The following is a 13,258-nucleotide window of genomic DNA, read 5'->3' on the forward strand; positions in this document are numbered from 1 at the left end:
ATGATCCTAAATCGATGATATTAGTTTCTTCTTTTTCTCTTTTCTTTTCTTTTTTTCTCTTTTCTCTCTCTCTCTCTCTCTCTCTCTCTGTGTATGCGTGTGTGGTTTTTTTTTCTTTTTTCTTCTTACAGCGATATGAAAACATGTTCGTGACGATATTTTATTTATACGTTTCCGTCTCATTTCTTTCGTTTTTTCTAATTTTCCTTCGCAATTTTCGAGGTAAACGTCTCGTCTCTCTCTCTCTCTCTCTCTCTCTCTCTCTCTCTCTCTCTCTCTCACGAAACTTGATTACTTTCGATTTGGATTCGATAGATACGTACTATCGTAATTTTGTCTATCACGCTAAATTTCGTGGCTTTTTCTTTGATCGTCTGTAAAAGCTATATATATAGTATACGAAGCATATATATATATATATATATATATAAATATATATATATATTTCGTATTCGTTTAGTGCGAATGGTATACTACGGAGAGAATTTTTTCGTGAAAACATAAGGTGCTCGTAAAAATCGATGGAATGGCGTGGGTCCTTTCAAGAAATGAACAATTTTGAAATTTTCGCTGCGAGATGATCTCTCTCTCTCTCTCTCTCTCTCTCTCTCTCTCTCTTTTTTTTATTCTTTTATCGTGTTTTACTCGTGAATATTTTCTGATTAACTGTGGGTGAATGATAAGGGTGCAAGGATGATAATTCGTCGATAAAGTTTTCGATCGATGTGTTTAGAAAAATATTGTTTTGATAATGTGTTTGATTAAAAAAAAAAACAAAAAAAAAAAAAAAAAAAAAGAAAAAAGAAAAAAAAAATACGATTCAATAGGGATGTCACGTAAGTACATTATCGTGTGAATAAAATTTTTTTTCCTTCAATGATGATTTTTCTTTCTCCTTAATTTTATATATATTTCGTATATAACAAAAAAAAAAAGAAAAAAAAGAAGTATATGTGTGCGTGTCTTTTTAATTATATAATTAATTTTACTTATAATCTTTTAAGATCGTAAATCTTGCAATTTGATATGGCTTTTTTTCTTTTCTTTTCTTTCCTTTTTTTTTCATTTTTTTTTCTTTTTTCTTTTCTTTCTTTTTTTTTTTTTTTTTCTCTCGTTATTGTCACGTCACTTACCAGACACCTTGTATTAAATTAAGAAAGAAGGAAAATACATAAATATGGATTTGAGTTATTCGAAAAGTAAAACGATTTTAAGTTTGCTTTTTTTTCCTTGATTAATCGAACTAATAAATATTTCTAATTATACAATATTTCAATGTTAGAATCAGTTTAACCAATAGAACGTATGACCATAGCATAAGATATCGCGTTGTGTAACATCTAAAAGAATAAAGAAAAAGAGATAATAAAATATGTTAAAAAAAAAAAAAAAAAAAAAAAAAAAAAAAAAAAAAAAAAGAAAAAAGAAAAAAAAAAAGAAGAAAAAAAAAGATGGAAAAACAAATTATCTAACGTCTATATTATACCGATGTGGCCAATTCCAAGGACGTCACAAACGTTTTCCCGATAATCAGAGCCGACAATTTGTCGCATCTAATCATAATAATTAACAATAATTGTTGCATCTTGTACGGCGCCAAATACCACATCGAATTGTAACTGAAATTTATTGAGGAATTATTAGAAGATAGAGGGGAAAAAAAAAAATGGGAAAAAGAACAAAAAAGAAAAAAAAGAAAAACAAAAGAAGAAAAAAAAGAAATAGAAAAGAGAGATAAGTGCATTTGAATGCAAATCTGACGAACGTTGTTAATATTACGATGCTCACGCGTTATTCAATATCTCAGCGCTTTTATTCAGTAACATTTGTCCAAGGTAAGAAAAAAGAGACAGCCATAGAATGATAATAATCATATAGAATAGCTCCACGAAAAATTTTCTTTTATTTTTGGTAATATCTTCCACAGACAATACCTTTGAGGATTCGAAAAATTTTTTATCATTAAAAATGACGTATTCGCTGGAACAATTTCCTTTTATTCTTTTTGTTTTTATCATTTTTGTTTTTTGTTTTTTTGTTTCTTTTTTTATTTATTTATTTATTTATTTATTTATTTATTTATTTTCTTAAATAAGAGAAACTTACTTGATAGAACGCAATAAAAATCATCAGAAATCCAAATATCAAGTGAATTATTATACTTGTTTGAAATGTCGAATTTATGTTATCGATGAATCTTTAAAGAAAAATAAGAAGAAAAAGTAATCCGAGAATATTACACACACACACACACAGATACACACACACACACACACATACATATATATATATAAAGTAAAAAAGGAATATTATATAAACAAAAAGAAATTTGTATCAGATTTATGTAGCTGGATACTTATGCATGTTTCTAGTTTTACAATTTCTACGTCATAATAATGAAATAAGATACGAAGTATTTTCGTTTCACTTAAAATATTTATGTAAATATTACAATTACATACAAACCGTATAGTTCTCGTGTGACATAAAACACAACGTATTATTCTCATTGTGATATTCTCGATATCCTTTTCTGTACATTTGTTGTAAGTTCCCGTATCAAATGCATGTTTCAACATATTCCTAAGTAATATATACATATTATATATATATATATATATATATATATATATATATAATATATATATAATATATATATAATATATGTCTGTCTAAGTAATATATAATAAATTATTAATGTGTTCATTTATATGCAAATAATAATGATAATATAATAATAATACAATATGATATATTATTATTAATATACGTAATCGATGATATATATTAATAATAATGAAAATAATAATAATAATAACAATAACAATATATCCACAATATATTATTATTAATAAATATATTTTATTAATAATAATAAATTAATATATATATATATATATATTAATAATTTAATAATGATTAACAAGTGATCATTGTTATTGACAATATTTCGTTATAATCGTATATAAAAATAAAATTGAAAGAAGTGATCGGTATCGTTTTAATACTTTAAAAAATATCTTTTTCTTTTTTTTTTCTTTCTTTTTTTTTTTTAACCTCGATAAAATTATCCTTACCCAATAATATCGAGCAAACCACAGGCATGCTGAAAGTAAATAACAAAAAGCATATACGAAGCGTTTGTAGAAATTCCCAAGAAAAATAACACAATGTAGCTCAGTATCAATACAAAGAATATGTATCTTTGCTGATCGATAAATATTTCTATTTTAAATGGTATCTCGTACGTTTGAGTTTTTCTCGTTGATACAAAAAGGTCGAATAAAAATCTCGAGGTCACTGGTAACATGTACAGTAATATAATACTGAAATACATCACTGAAAACATTACAAATTTTATGAAAAAAATTGTCCATAAATATATACAAATAATAATAATAAATTTTTGGTTTTTTTTTTTTTTTTCTTCAATGACAGAGAATAATCGTGTATTTTTTATAATTATCGGATAATTGATATTAAAAATTATTATTATTTTTCTTTTTCAATATTAATAATTATTAATATTAAAAATAATTTAATAATGATAATTATTATCATTGCAAAACGATTAATATTAAAATACTTGTAGAGAAAAAAGAAATCGGATTACTAATTAAAATATTAATTCTATTCCTAGGAGTGACAAAAGAAATAATAAAATTTTTGTTTATTATATTTTATACAGATATAATGCGAGCTAATTTTTCTTTTTTTCTTTTCTTTTTGTCTTGTTTCTTTGTTAAATCGTGTAAAAAAATACGTGTCTAATTAAAAATCTAAAAAGTTTCGAGATGAATAAAGGAAAAAAGAATAGAATCGATTTTTAAAAATCATGTAAAAAACTTTTCACTCATCTAGGGATTTTTTTGGTCCCAAATCTGACGTACAGATAAATCTACATACTTATATACATATATAATATCTATAGATAGATAAAAATAAATAAAAAATGATCTTACCAATATTAATAATCGTATATATTCTAATCCGGCTCGCATATTCCTCGATGATAGGTCGTTCCTTATCAGAAATTAAATGGTACCAATCGTAATTCATATGTTCGATCATAATCTTCATCTAATTATAACAAACAATTTTATAATATATCAAATATAACAAATATATTTTCATCGATATTTTTTTCTTATATTTCATTAAGAATGCATCCAGTTACCTTGCTATGAGAACTGGTGCTTTGATAACAAGTGAGCACACATAACGATGGTACAAGAAACGTAAATATTGAACTAATCGTTTGCAGTGATAAATCAGATTTTATGAGGGCGAATATCTAAAACAAAAGAAAGAAGAAAACAAAAATTAAAAATAACAACAACAACAACAACAATAATAATAATAATAATAATAATAATAATAATAATAATAATAATAATTTTATCCTTGTCATTCTTATTATTAACAATTTACAATAAACATTTATATTTGCATAATGGCCGACATTGTCAATTTAAAGAAAAAGAAAAATATATATATATATTTATACGAAATAAAAAAAATTAGAATCCGACGTAAGAAACAATAAAATTAATCATCATCAATCTGTCATAATTATTTCATTAGAATTTAATTCCGCGATATCGATCATATATATCAACTATATAATGAATACATTATTATCGAAATGAAATGATGCAAATACAAACAAACAAACGAACGCACACGAATACACCCACAAATACACACACATACACGTACAAAGAGAGACAGACTTAAATTCACAAAAAAAAAAAGAAAAAGAAAAAAAAAAGAAAACACACACACACACACACACCGATTATGCTCACTTGCGATAATATTGCAATTGTAAGTGTTATATAAATTCTGATCTTTCGTATTAGACTATCCCTTGGATCATCGTATGGCCAAATACCAACGATCGATAAAAACAAACGATTGAGTTTATAGTAACGAGACGTAAAAATAGTTTCCATCCTCTTACTACGAAGGTCTACGTTGGTATAACTTTCGATGATACCCCTACCAAGAAATCCCTTTCCTTGATCAACCCCTTCTTCCATCATACTATCCCATTCTATTCTATTATACCATATTTTCTATCATTACTATATCTTACATAATAAATAAAATGTTTTATTTATTAGAAAAAAGAGAGAGAGAAAGATAATATCCCTAAGAACTAGTCGCTTCATGAACTATTATAATAAATATCGAAATTATTCTTAAGGATAATAGAAGGGAGAAATGGTGGTTGTAGATTGAGACGAAGAAGAAAAGAAAAGAAAAGAAAAGATAAATAGTTATATATAGATAAATGTATAGAAAAAGGGATGATTGGGGTGCCTTTACCGCGAAGAAGTTTGGAATTCGCACGATCACGGCAACCCTTTGTATCTAATAGCGGGAAAAATGGTAGAGTGTGGAAGGAGTTAAAGGGGGGTTAAAGTAAGGTGATGGTAAGAATAAAGCCAACCCCTTTCATGACATCGAACTTATTTTCCATCCTCGATCGACGTCAACCCTTCGCTTTGACTTTTTTTTTTTCCTTTACTTCCACTTTTTCTTATTCTCTCTCTCTCTCTCTCTCTCTCTCTCTCTCTCTCTCTTTCTAGTTCTTTTCTTTTCTTTTCTTCTTCGTCTCTCCGTACACCCACCATCCCCCTTACCCTACTACCCTATTGTCTCCCGTCTCTCGCACACTCCCGTAAATCGGTCGGTGTTCCTTGCTCGTGGAGAAGAGTTTAACGTTGTTCTTTTTTTTTTTTTTCTTTTTTTTTCTTTTTCTGTTTTCTGCGTTCTCTTTTCTCTTTTCTTTTTCTCGAGATTATAGACTATCGAGTTAACGATCCTCTTTATTTTTTGTTTTCCTTTCTCCTCCTCCTCCTCCTCCTCCTCTTCCTCCTCTTCTTCTTCTTCTTCTTCTTCTTCTTCTTTTTCTTTTTCTTTTCTTCGTTTTCTTACTTTTCCCGTAAAATATCTCTCGTCGTGTTTAGAGCTCGATTTTCTACCTTCTCCCTCCTACACCTCCCCTACCCTCCCCATACACTCCCTTGCTTCCCCCTTCCCGAGCCTTCCTGCTGACCCTTTTTTTCTCTTTTACTCTTTTTTTTTTTTTTTTCCATTTTCTTTTTCTTTTCTTTTCTTTTCTTCTCTAACCGAAGATACCGTAGTTTACGTTACATGTTTGGAATGGAACGAATAGGCGAAGGAACAGGAGAAAGGGTAAATAAATGTAAGTAAGGATGTTTTTTAACACGCGACGTGCATGATACGGGACTGTGTGTGGGAGAGACGTGGGGGTGGGAGGGGGGTGGGGTAGGGAAAGGTTAAAATGGTATATGTTCGTGGTATTTATCGGTTTATGGAATTCGCATTATTGGAGAATAAATTTACGTTTCTTCGTGTTTTTCGCTTTTTTTTTTTTTTTTTTCCTTACGAACTGTTGTTTGTTCTCACAGACATTAGTATGCATATGTACATGTGTGTGTGTGTGTGTGTGTGGTATGTAGTATTAGGTTGGAAACTATGAAACGGGCGTTAAATGAAAATAAATAACTAAACAAAAACGTCCGTTTTTTGGTACATGTGTAATTTTTGCACATATGTAATTTTTAAGTAACATTGGCACATATGTAAATTTTTAAAACGATAACGAAAATGTCGATCGAACGAGAGATATTAACATTAGCAGAATATATTTTGTAATTGTTATTAACGTGTCTTTATGTATATAAACATACGTACATAAATATGTAGATATATATATATATATATATATATATATATATATATATATATATACGTATATTTAAGTATCGATATTTAATGATTGGAACGTTTGAAATTTTGTTCAAAGGACATTAAAATATCTTTCTTTCGTTAAATCGATTAAAGACAAAATCATATTTATATATATTATTATTCTTCTATATATTTGATAATTAATTATTATTAAAACAATAACATTTCGTTAAGAAATATTGTGAGTAAATTAATATAATTAATTATATATATGTAAACTATAGAACAAATTTTCCAAACGTATTTCTTTTTTCACTCTCACTCTCTACACACACGCACACACACACATTGTGTCCTATATATTTAATACGGGATATGTTGAATGTAAATTCGGATTTAATTAATAGATAATTAAATTATAAGAGATAAACATTTTAAAATAGATAATACATTCAAAATGTTTAAGAAGGAATTAAAAATGACCGTCTCACTTGCTTGTTAACTTTCAACTGTGGTCCTTTTCCTAGTTCGACTATTCTCGACGTTCGTCCATTGACGTCATCGTCCTTCAATGCTTATCGTTTGTTTATTATGCCTTGCTCATTCACGTACGTGTGTGTATGTGCGTATATGTATGTATATTATACACACCTTTCATAATTTTTCTCTCATTCACTCTGTTATCCACGTTTTCTTTCATTCGTTTCTAAAAGATATATGTATGTTGTAGTAAGTATTGATTAAAAATTAATATATATATATATGTACATATATGGATACTTATATGTATGTATACTTATGTAAATAATATATAAATATTTTTTAATGAATATTTAATAATTTTTACAATATACATTGATACAGTATTTAATTCTATTATTTGTATTATTATTATATTATAAAATATTAATTATATACTATAGCATGTATATATATATATATATATATATTATATATTAAAAGAAAATATACAATATTGTAAATATATTAATAATTAAATATTAAACTTAAAAAGAGATAAATATATTATAATTCTTTTATAATTTTTTTTTTTATATAAATCTTTTTATATACACACATTATAATTCCATTGTTTATAATATATTTTTATAATTATAAAATATTAACATGTGATATACATTACAGTATAAGGAGAAAAGCTAAAAGAAAATGTACTCATTTCATACTCTTTCTAATTATGTTATATAGTAAATAATTCTATTATTTTTATTTATTTATTTATTTTTTTTCTTTAAATTACTCACAAAGTTTATACGAGTAATAAGAGACCAAAAAAAAAAATATAGAACTAACGATTTCATCGAGATTCAATAATATTCAATTCTCTTCTGTGTAAAGATAATATATATATATATATATGTATATATATATATACCTTTGTCATTTATTGTTGTCATTGTTGCTAGATATTTGTTTTCAAAAATTGTTCGTCCATATGGTACTCTGATTCGTTGGATTCATGCTAACTCATCGTTTACACTTTGTACCCTCATCTTCCCGTGCATGGCTTGTATATATCCACTGGTGGCTCGTAAAATGTGTTTGGGTTTAACAACTGTACGCCCTGGTGAACGCGATTTGTATGCTTATTCGGCTATACCAATTGAATACCAATTGGTATCTAACTCCAAGCCGATGCATTGGTAATTCGAACGATTCGTATTGGTAAGTGTGAAAGGTATTAAAACTATAAATATATATGTGTCCTAAATAAACGTTTTACCAAAAGAGGTTTATCGTGCATCTATTACGTAACGTCGAATCGAGCAGTGAAATTTAATTAGTATATACGATCGTTGAACGTGTTCTTTACGCACTACCGTTTTCGAGTTAACTTAACCAATATTTTTATCGTAATGTTTCGATAATAGTTGATATTAATGAGGACAAAGTAATAAGTATTAATTGATTATTAGAAAGATTCATTATAAATATATATGTATATATGTATATACAGGACGGTCTTTTTAAGCATAATCATTTAAATATCTTTTTTTCGGCTTATTATGATGTAAACAATATTTTCTACATCATGCATATGTGTTAAACAACGACGACGATGACGTCAACGATGTCGGCCATCCTCGGCTATCTTCGGCCGCTGCTGTTGACGTCTTCATCGTTGTCGGTCCTATTCCGCCGCCATTACGTCGTCATCATCGGTCCCATTCGGTCGTCGTTATCATCCTCGTCGTCGGCGTCGTATTATATATATATATATATATATATATATATATATATATATATATATATATGTATTATAAATTAAAGGTTGTTGAAAACATTTTATATTTAACTACGTCGAAAATATATTTATTTAGGTAGTTTAATATTGAAATAATAATATCTCAATATTTGTAAAAATTCGTTTTGAATCGTAAACAGCACAAATGCATGCATATATACGTTACATTATATTATTTGCATATAGTATAGTAAAGCGTTTTGAAAAATTCAAAGAGCTGGTGATATAACGATACATCTCGGTTTCTTCGATGGCGAACGATCATATCCCCCATAAAAGATTTCGTTTCTCGATTCGAGAAAAGCGAATTTTCTACGTTATTTCCGGTTTTGTATGTAGTATGTCGCATTGAATGCACGTGTGGACGATCGAGTCGTCGATCTTACCTCTTTTCTTGCTAGAAGAAGAAGAAAAAAATAGGTGAAGAAGGGAGAGAGAGAGAGAGAGAGAGAGAAAGAGAGAAGAAAGAGAGAGAGAGAGAGAGAGAGAGAGAGAATGTGTGGGTGTAAATCAGAAATGAATTGAATGAGAGAGATTGTATAAGTGTGAGAAAGTGTGAGAAAAAGAAGAGAGAACATATAAATGAGAAAGAAAATCATAAAGAGAGAAAAAGAGAGAGAGAGAGAGAGAGAATATAAGTGATTAAAAAATTGAAAGAGATAGCGTATGAATGATTGAGAAAGATAAAGAGAGAATGTATGAGTGATTAAGAAAGAGATAGAGAGAACGTATGAGTGATTAAGGAAGATAAAGAGAGAGAGAGGGAAAGTTTACGAGTTAGTAATGAATGGGAGAGAGAGAGAGGGAGAGAGAGAGAGAGGGAGAGAGAGAAAGAAAAGGGTTGAGTGAGAAAAGAAATCAAAACGTGATAGTGGATGAGTTAATCAGTGAATGAGTGAGTTAAAAAAAGAAGGAGAGAAAGAGAGAGAGAGAGAGAGAGAGAGAGGGAGAGAGAAAATCCAAAGAAAAATTGGAATGAAAGAAAGAGAAAGATAGCGAGAGTGTATATTAGTTAATGAACCAGTGAAAGAGAGAGACAGAAAGACAGAAAGACGGAGAGAGAGAATAAATGGGAATAAAAAGAAAAGAGAGAAAAAGAAAGAGAGAGAGAGAGTGATTGAATTTTTTGAAGAAAAATCATGTCTTCGCAAAAATCATGCTGGATCCAAGATCAAATCGTTCACATTCTCTCTCTTCTTTTTACATTTTCTCTCTCTCTTTCTCTTTCTCTCTTTCTCTTTCTCTCTTTCTCTAGCAAGTATCCCAATTGAAAGATCTCTCAGCGCAAGCAGTTTTCTTATTCACGTATTTACATACATAGCAACGTCTTTCCTTCTGCACTCACCCCCGTACCTACTTTTCTTACCTAGTCTATGCTTTATATTCATCGTACAAAGAAAGAAAAAGAGAAAGAGAGAAAGAGAGAGAGAGAGAGAGAGAGAGAGAAGGGATAGACATTGTTGGTCGTCGACAACTTACATCAATTCAACTGTGCCATTCGCAGTAAGCATTTCATTTCTCAGCTGCGATCTCACTTTACGAACAGCATCGCTTATGGATCCTTTCTATACTTTGCTAGTACGTGCACGAGACTATATACAACGTTCCATCCGTCGTTTGATCGGTTTGAATATTCTACCCAAGATCCCGAATTGAAAATCGTTAGATATCTATATATGTACGTATGTATATATATATATATATAATATTTTATATATATATATTTTTTTTTATGTGTATGTATATGTGTATATATATATATATATGTATATATGTATGTATGTGTGTATATATAATGTGTATTATTGTGTGTGTATCAATATCGATGACATGTCTTCGTATTCCTATCGTGAGTTTCTTTTTTCTTTATTTACTTTTTCTTGTCTTTTTTCTTTATCTTCGTGAAACAGAAAGTAGGTTATGTTTGATATTATTCAATTTGAGAGATCATTGAAGTATTTAGATATGTTATTAAAATATTGAAATTGTTTATTAATTATCATATATATATATATATATGTATGTGTGTGTGTATATATATATCTGCATTTAAATATGTGCATGTGTATATGTGTGTATCTTTAATAGATATAAATTTTCAATAATAATAATTATATATTTCATATCATAAAATGAAATTTTTATTTAATTATTATCGCACTGATAAATTCTGTAAAAAAAAAAGAAAAAAAAAAAAAAAAGAAAAATCAAAAAGAAAGAAACAAAAAAAGAATCGAGAGATTCAATATCTTAACAATTTCATAATTTTTCATTCGTTTTTGTAATTACGTGCGATATTAATCGACGAAAGTAATCGCAAATACTCTTTCATTTTTTTGTTTTACTTTTTTTTTCTTTTTTTTTTTTGTTCTCTTTCAATCATTTATCAATATTTTTATCTGTATTTTTCAGTCGATTACGAAAAACTATATCAACGATTAAAAATAGATGTCCATTATTTTTTTCTCTTTCTTTTCTCTCTCTCTCTCTCTCTCTCTCTCTCTCTCCCCTTTATTTTCTATTTTATCGTTTTATTCGCGTTGCGTTGAAATTCTCGAAAAGTGTTACGATTAAAGCCTTGGACAACATGGGGTGGGTGGTTAGAATGGGAGTTAGGGTATGAGTGAGGATAAGGATGGTTGGGGAGGAAAGGGGGGGGAGGGACGCCCATTGTGCGCGGTTACTTTATAATGACGAGAGCGACTGTGAGATATATCGGTGACATATTTCGCGCCTATTGTTGTCCGGATCAACGATCGTCAAGCGTGGTAGACCAGTTGGGTACCTATAGTGGGTTCTCGGAAATAGCCGGTGGTTATTTCGTACCCTTTGTGGTAACCCACGCCATCTATGTACATATGTATTTACGTATATATTCATACATACATACATCATACATATATAGAGATATACATACATACATACATACGGTACGATACGTAGGCACATAGATACGTACAATACATATGTAGGTAGATATATACTATTGTATATAGTACGTGTAAATTGTTCGCTTGATGATTAAACGCGTCGTACAGGACCCCGAGGATTCTGTGATCCAGGAAGAAGATCTCTTCACGCCGGTCACGTTTTACTTCTGACAAGTATAATCCCACGTCACGTTCCCTATTACTAGTTTGACTTAAAATTAGGTCAACGAGTCGAACCTAAGTGTATACAGTATGTATATCTAGTCTTAGTTATTATCGCATAAATAAAACGTCAATGTTTTCTTGATTTTCCAATTTCGTTTATGTATGTATATATGTATGTATGTATGTATGTATGTATGTATGTATGCGATGATAAATATTATTTTCAAGAGATACAGACGTGAACGAAAGTCATTCGCTTTTGATAGTGACAAGGTGAAACGCAAACGAAACGTAAACGAGAAATCGATATATCTATATATTTTTCTTTATCATTTATGTATTTTATCCGGACATATTTTGTAGGCGATAACGATCCTTTTGATCATTTGTGATATAATTTTTTGATTCGTTCCTTCGTTTTTTTATTTATTTTTTTATTTATTTATCCTTTTTTTTCTCTTTTTTCTTTTTTTTTTTTTTTTTCTTCTTTTTTTCTTCCGTATCGAATGAAATCATACAGAGTTAGAAAATTTTTAATATAACTCATAACAATTACATACTCATACAATTTATTTTATATACATGTTATAATATATAGTATGATCAGTATAATATTATTATATACTTAGTTAATTTATATAATTGGCATATTAATTTATGTTAGTTCATAATTCTTCTTTCTCTCTGATAAATTATTATTATAAAAATAATTAGACGTAGGTAGAGTGTATAGTGTGATATTAAAATGTGACGTGAAGTGTGATTATTATACTCAATTGACACATTAATTTTTTTTTCCCCCTTTAATATGAATTAACACGCAAATTAATATTATCGCGGAGTAATAAGAAATGAAATAAGATTTCAAAATTATGCGCCATTTATACAGTCTTATATAACATTTGAAAATAATACGATATAAAATGTGTTAGAATTTGTTATACTTAAAATTATATATATATATATATATATATATATATATATATATATATATATACTTTATATAAGTTTAAGGACGAAATTAACTTAATTTATTTTATGTTTTAGTAAGTTATCACGTGAACAAATTTGTAATAAAAGTAAATAACGAATAATAAATCTCTTTCTCTCTCTCTCTCTCTTTTTTTTTTTTTTTTTCTTTCTTTCTTTCATTCATTGAGTTTTATGAGTAACA

At 28.2% G+C, this 13,258-nt stretch overlaps 1 protein-coding gene across 1 annotated transcript; it reads right to left on the reverse strand.

The window, feature by feature from the left end:
- Positions 1 to 1,289: 1,289 nt before the first annotated feature.
- On the reverse strand, positions 1,290 to 6,050 carry LOC124947641. The gene is made up of 9 exons (XM_047490080.1): positions 4,809 to 6,050; positions 4,178 to 4,294; positions 3,963 to 4,080; positions 3,078 to 3,339; positions 2,467 to 2,583; positions 2,107 to 2,197; positions 1,789 to 1,934; positions 1,487 to 1,619; positions 1,290 to 1,340 (listed from the first exon to the last, which is right to left on the reverse strand). Exons 1-9 carry the CDS (start codon positions 5,043 to 5,045, stop codon positions 1,290 to 1,292), a joined length of 1,272 nt encoding a protein of 423 aa, XP_047346036.1. The 5' UTR covers positions 5,046 to 6,050.
- Between the last annotated feature and the right edge of the window lie 7,208 nt (positions 6,051 to 13,258).

The sequence above is a fragment of the Vespa velutina genome, chromosome 3 (assembly GCF_912470025.1).
Source record: "Vespa velutina chromosome 3, iVesVel2.1, whole genome shotgun sequence".
Taxonomy (NCBI): Eukaryota; Metazoa; Arthropoda; class Insecta; order Hymenoptera; family Vespidae; genus Vespa; species Vespa velutina.

Coding starts and splice junctions, on each gene's coding strand:
- LOC124947641 (XM_047490080.1), bottom strand. CDS start 5,045: ATGATGGAAGAAGGGGTTGATCAAGGAAAGGGATTTCTTGGTAGGGGT. Junction 4,081..4,177: donor GCACCAGTTCTCATAGCAAG/GTAACTGGATGC, acceptor TGTTATAATTAG/ATGAAGATTATGATCGAACA. Junction 3,340..3,962: donor ATATACGATTATTAATATTG/GTAAGATCATTT, acceptor TAATGTTTTCAG/TGATGTATTTCAGTATTATA.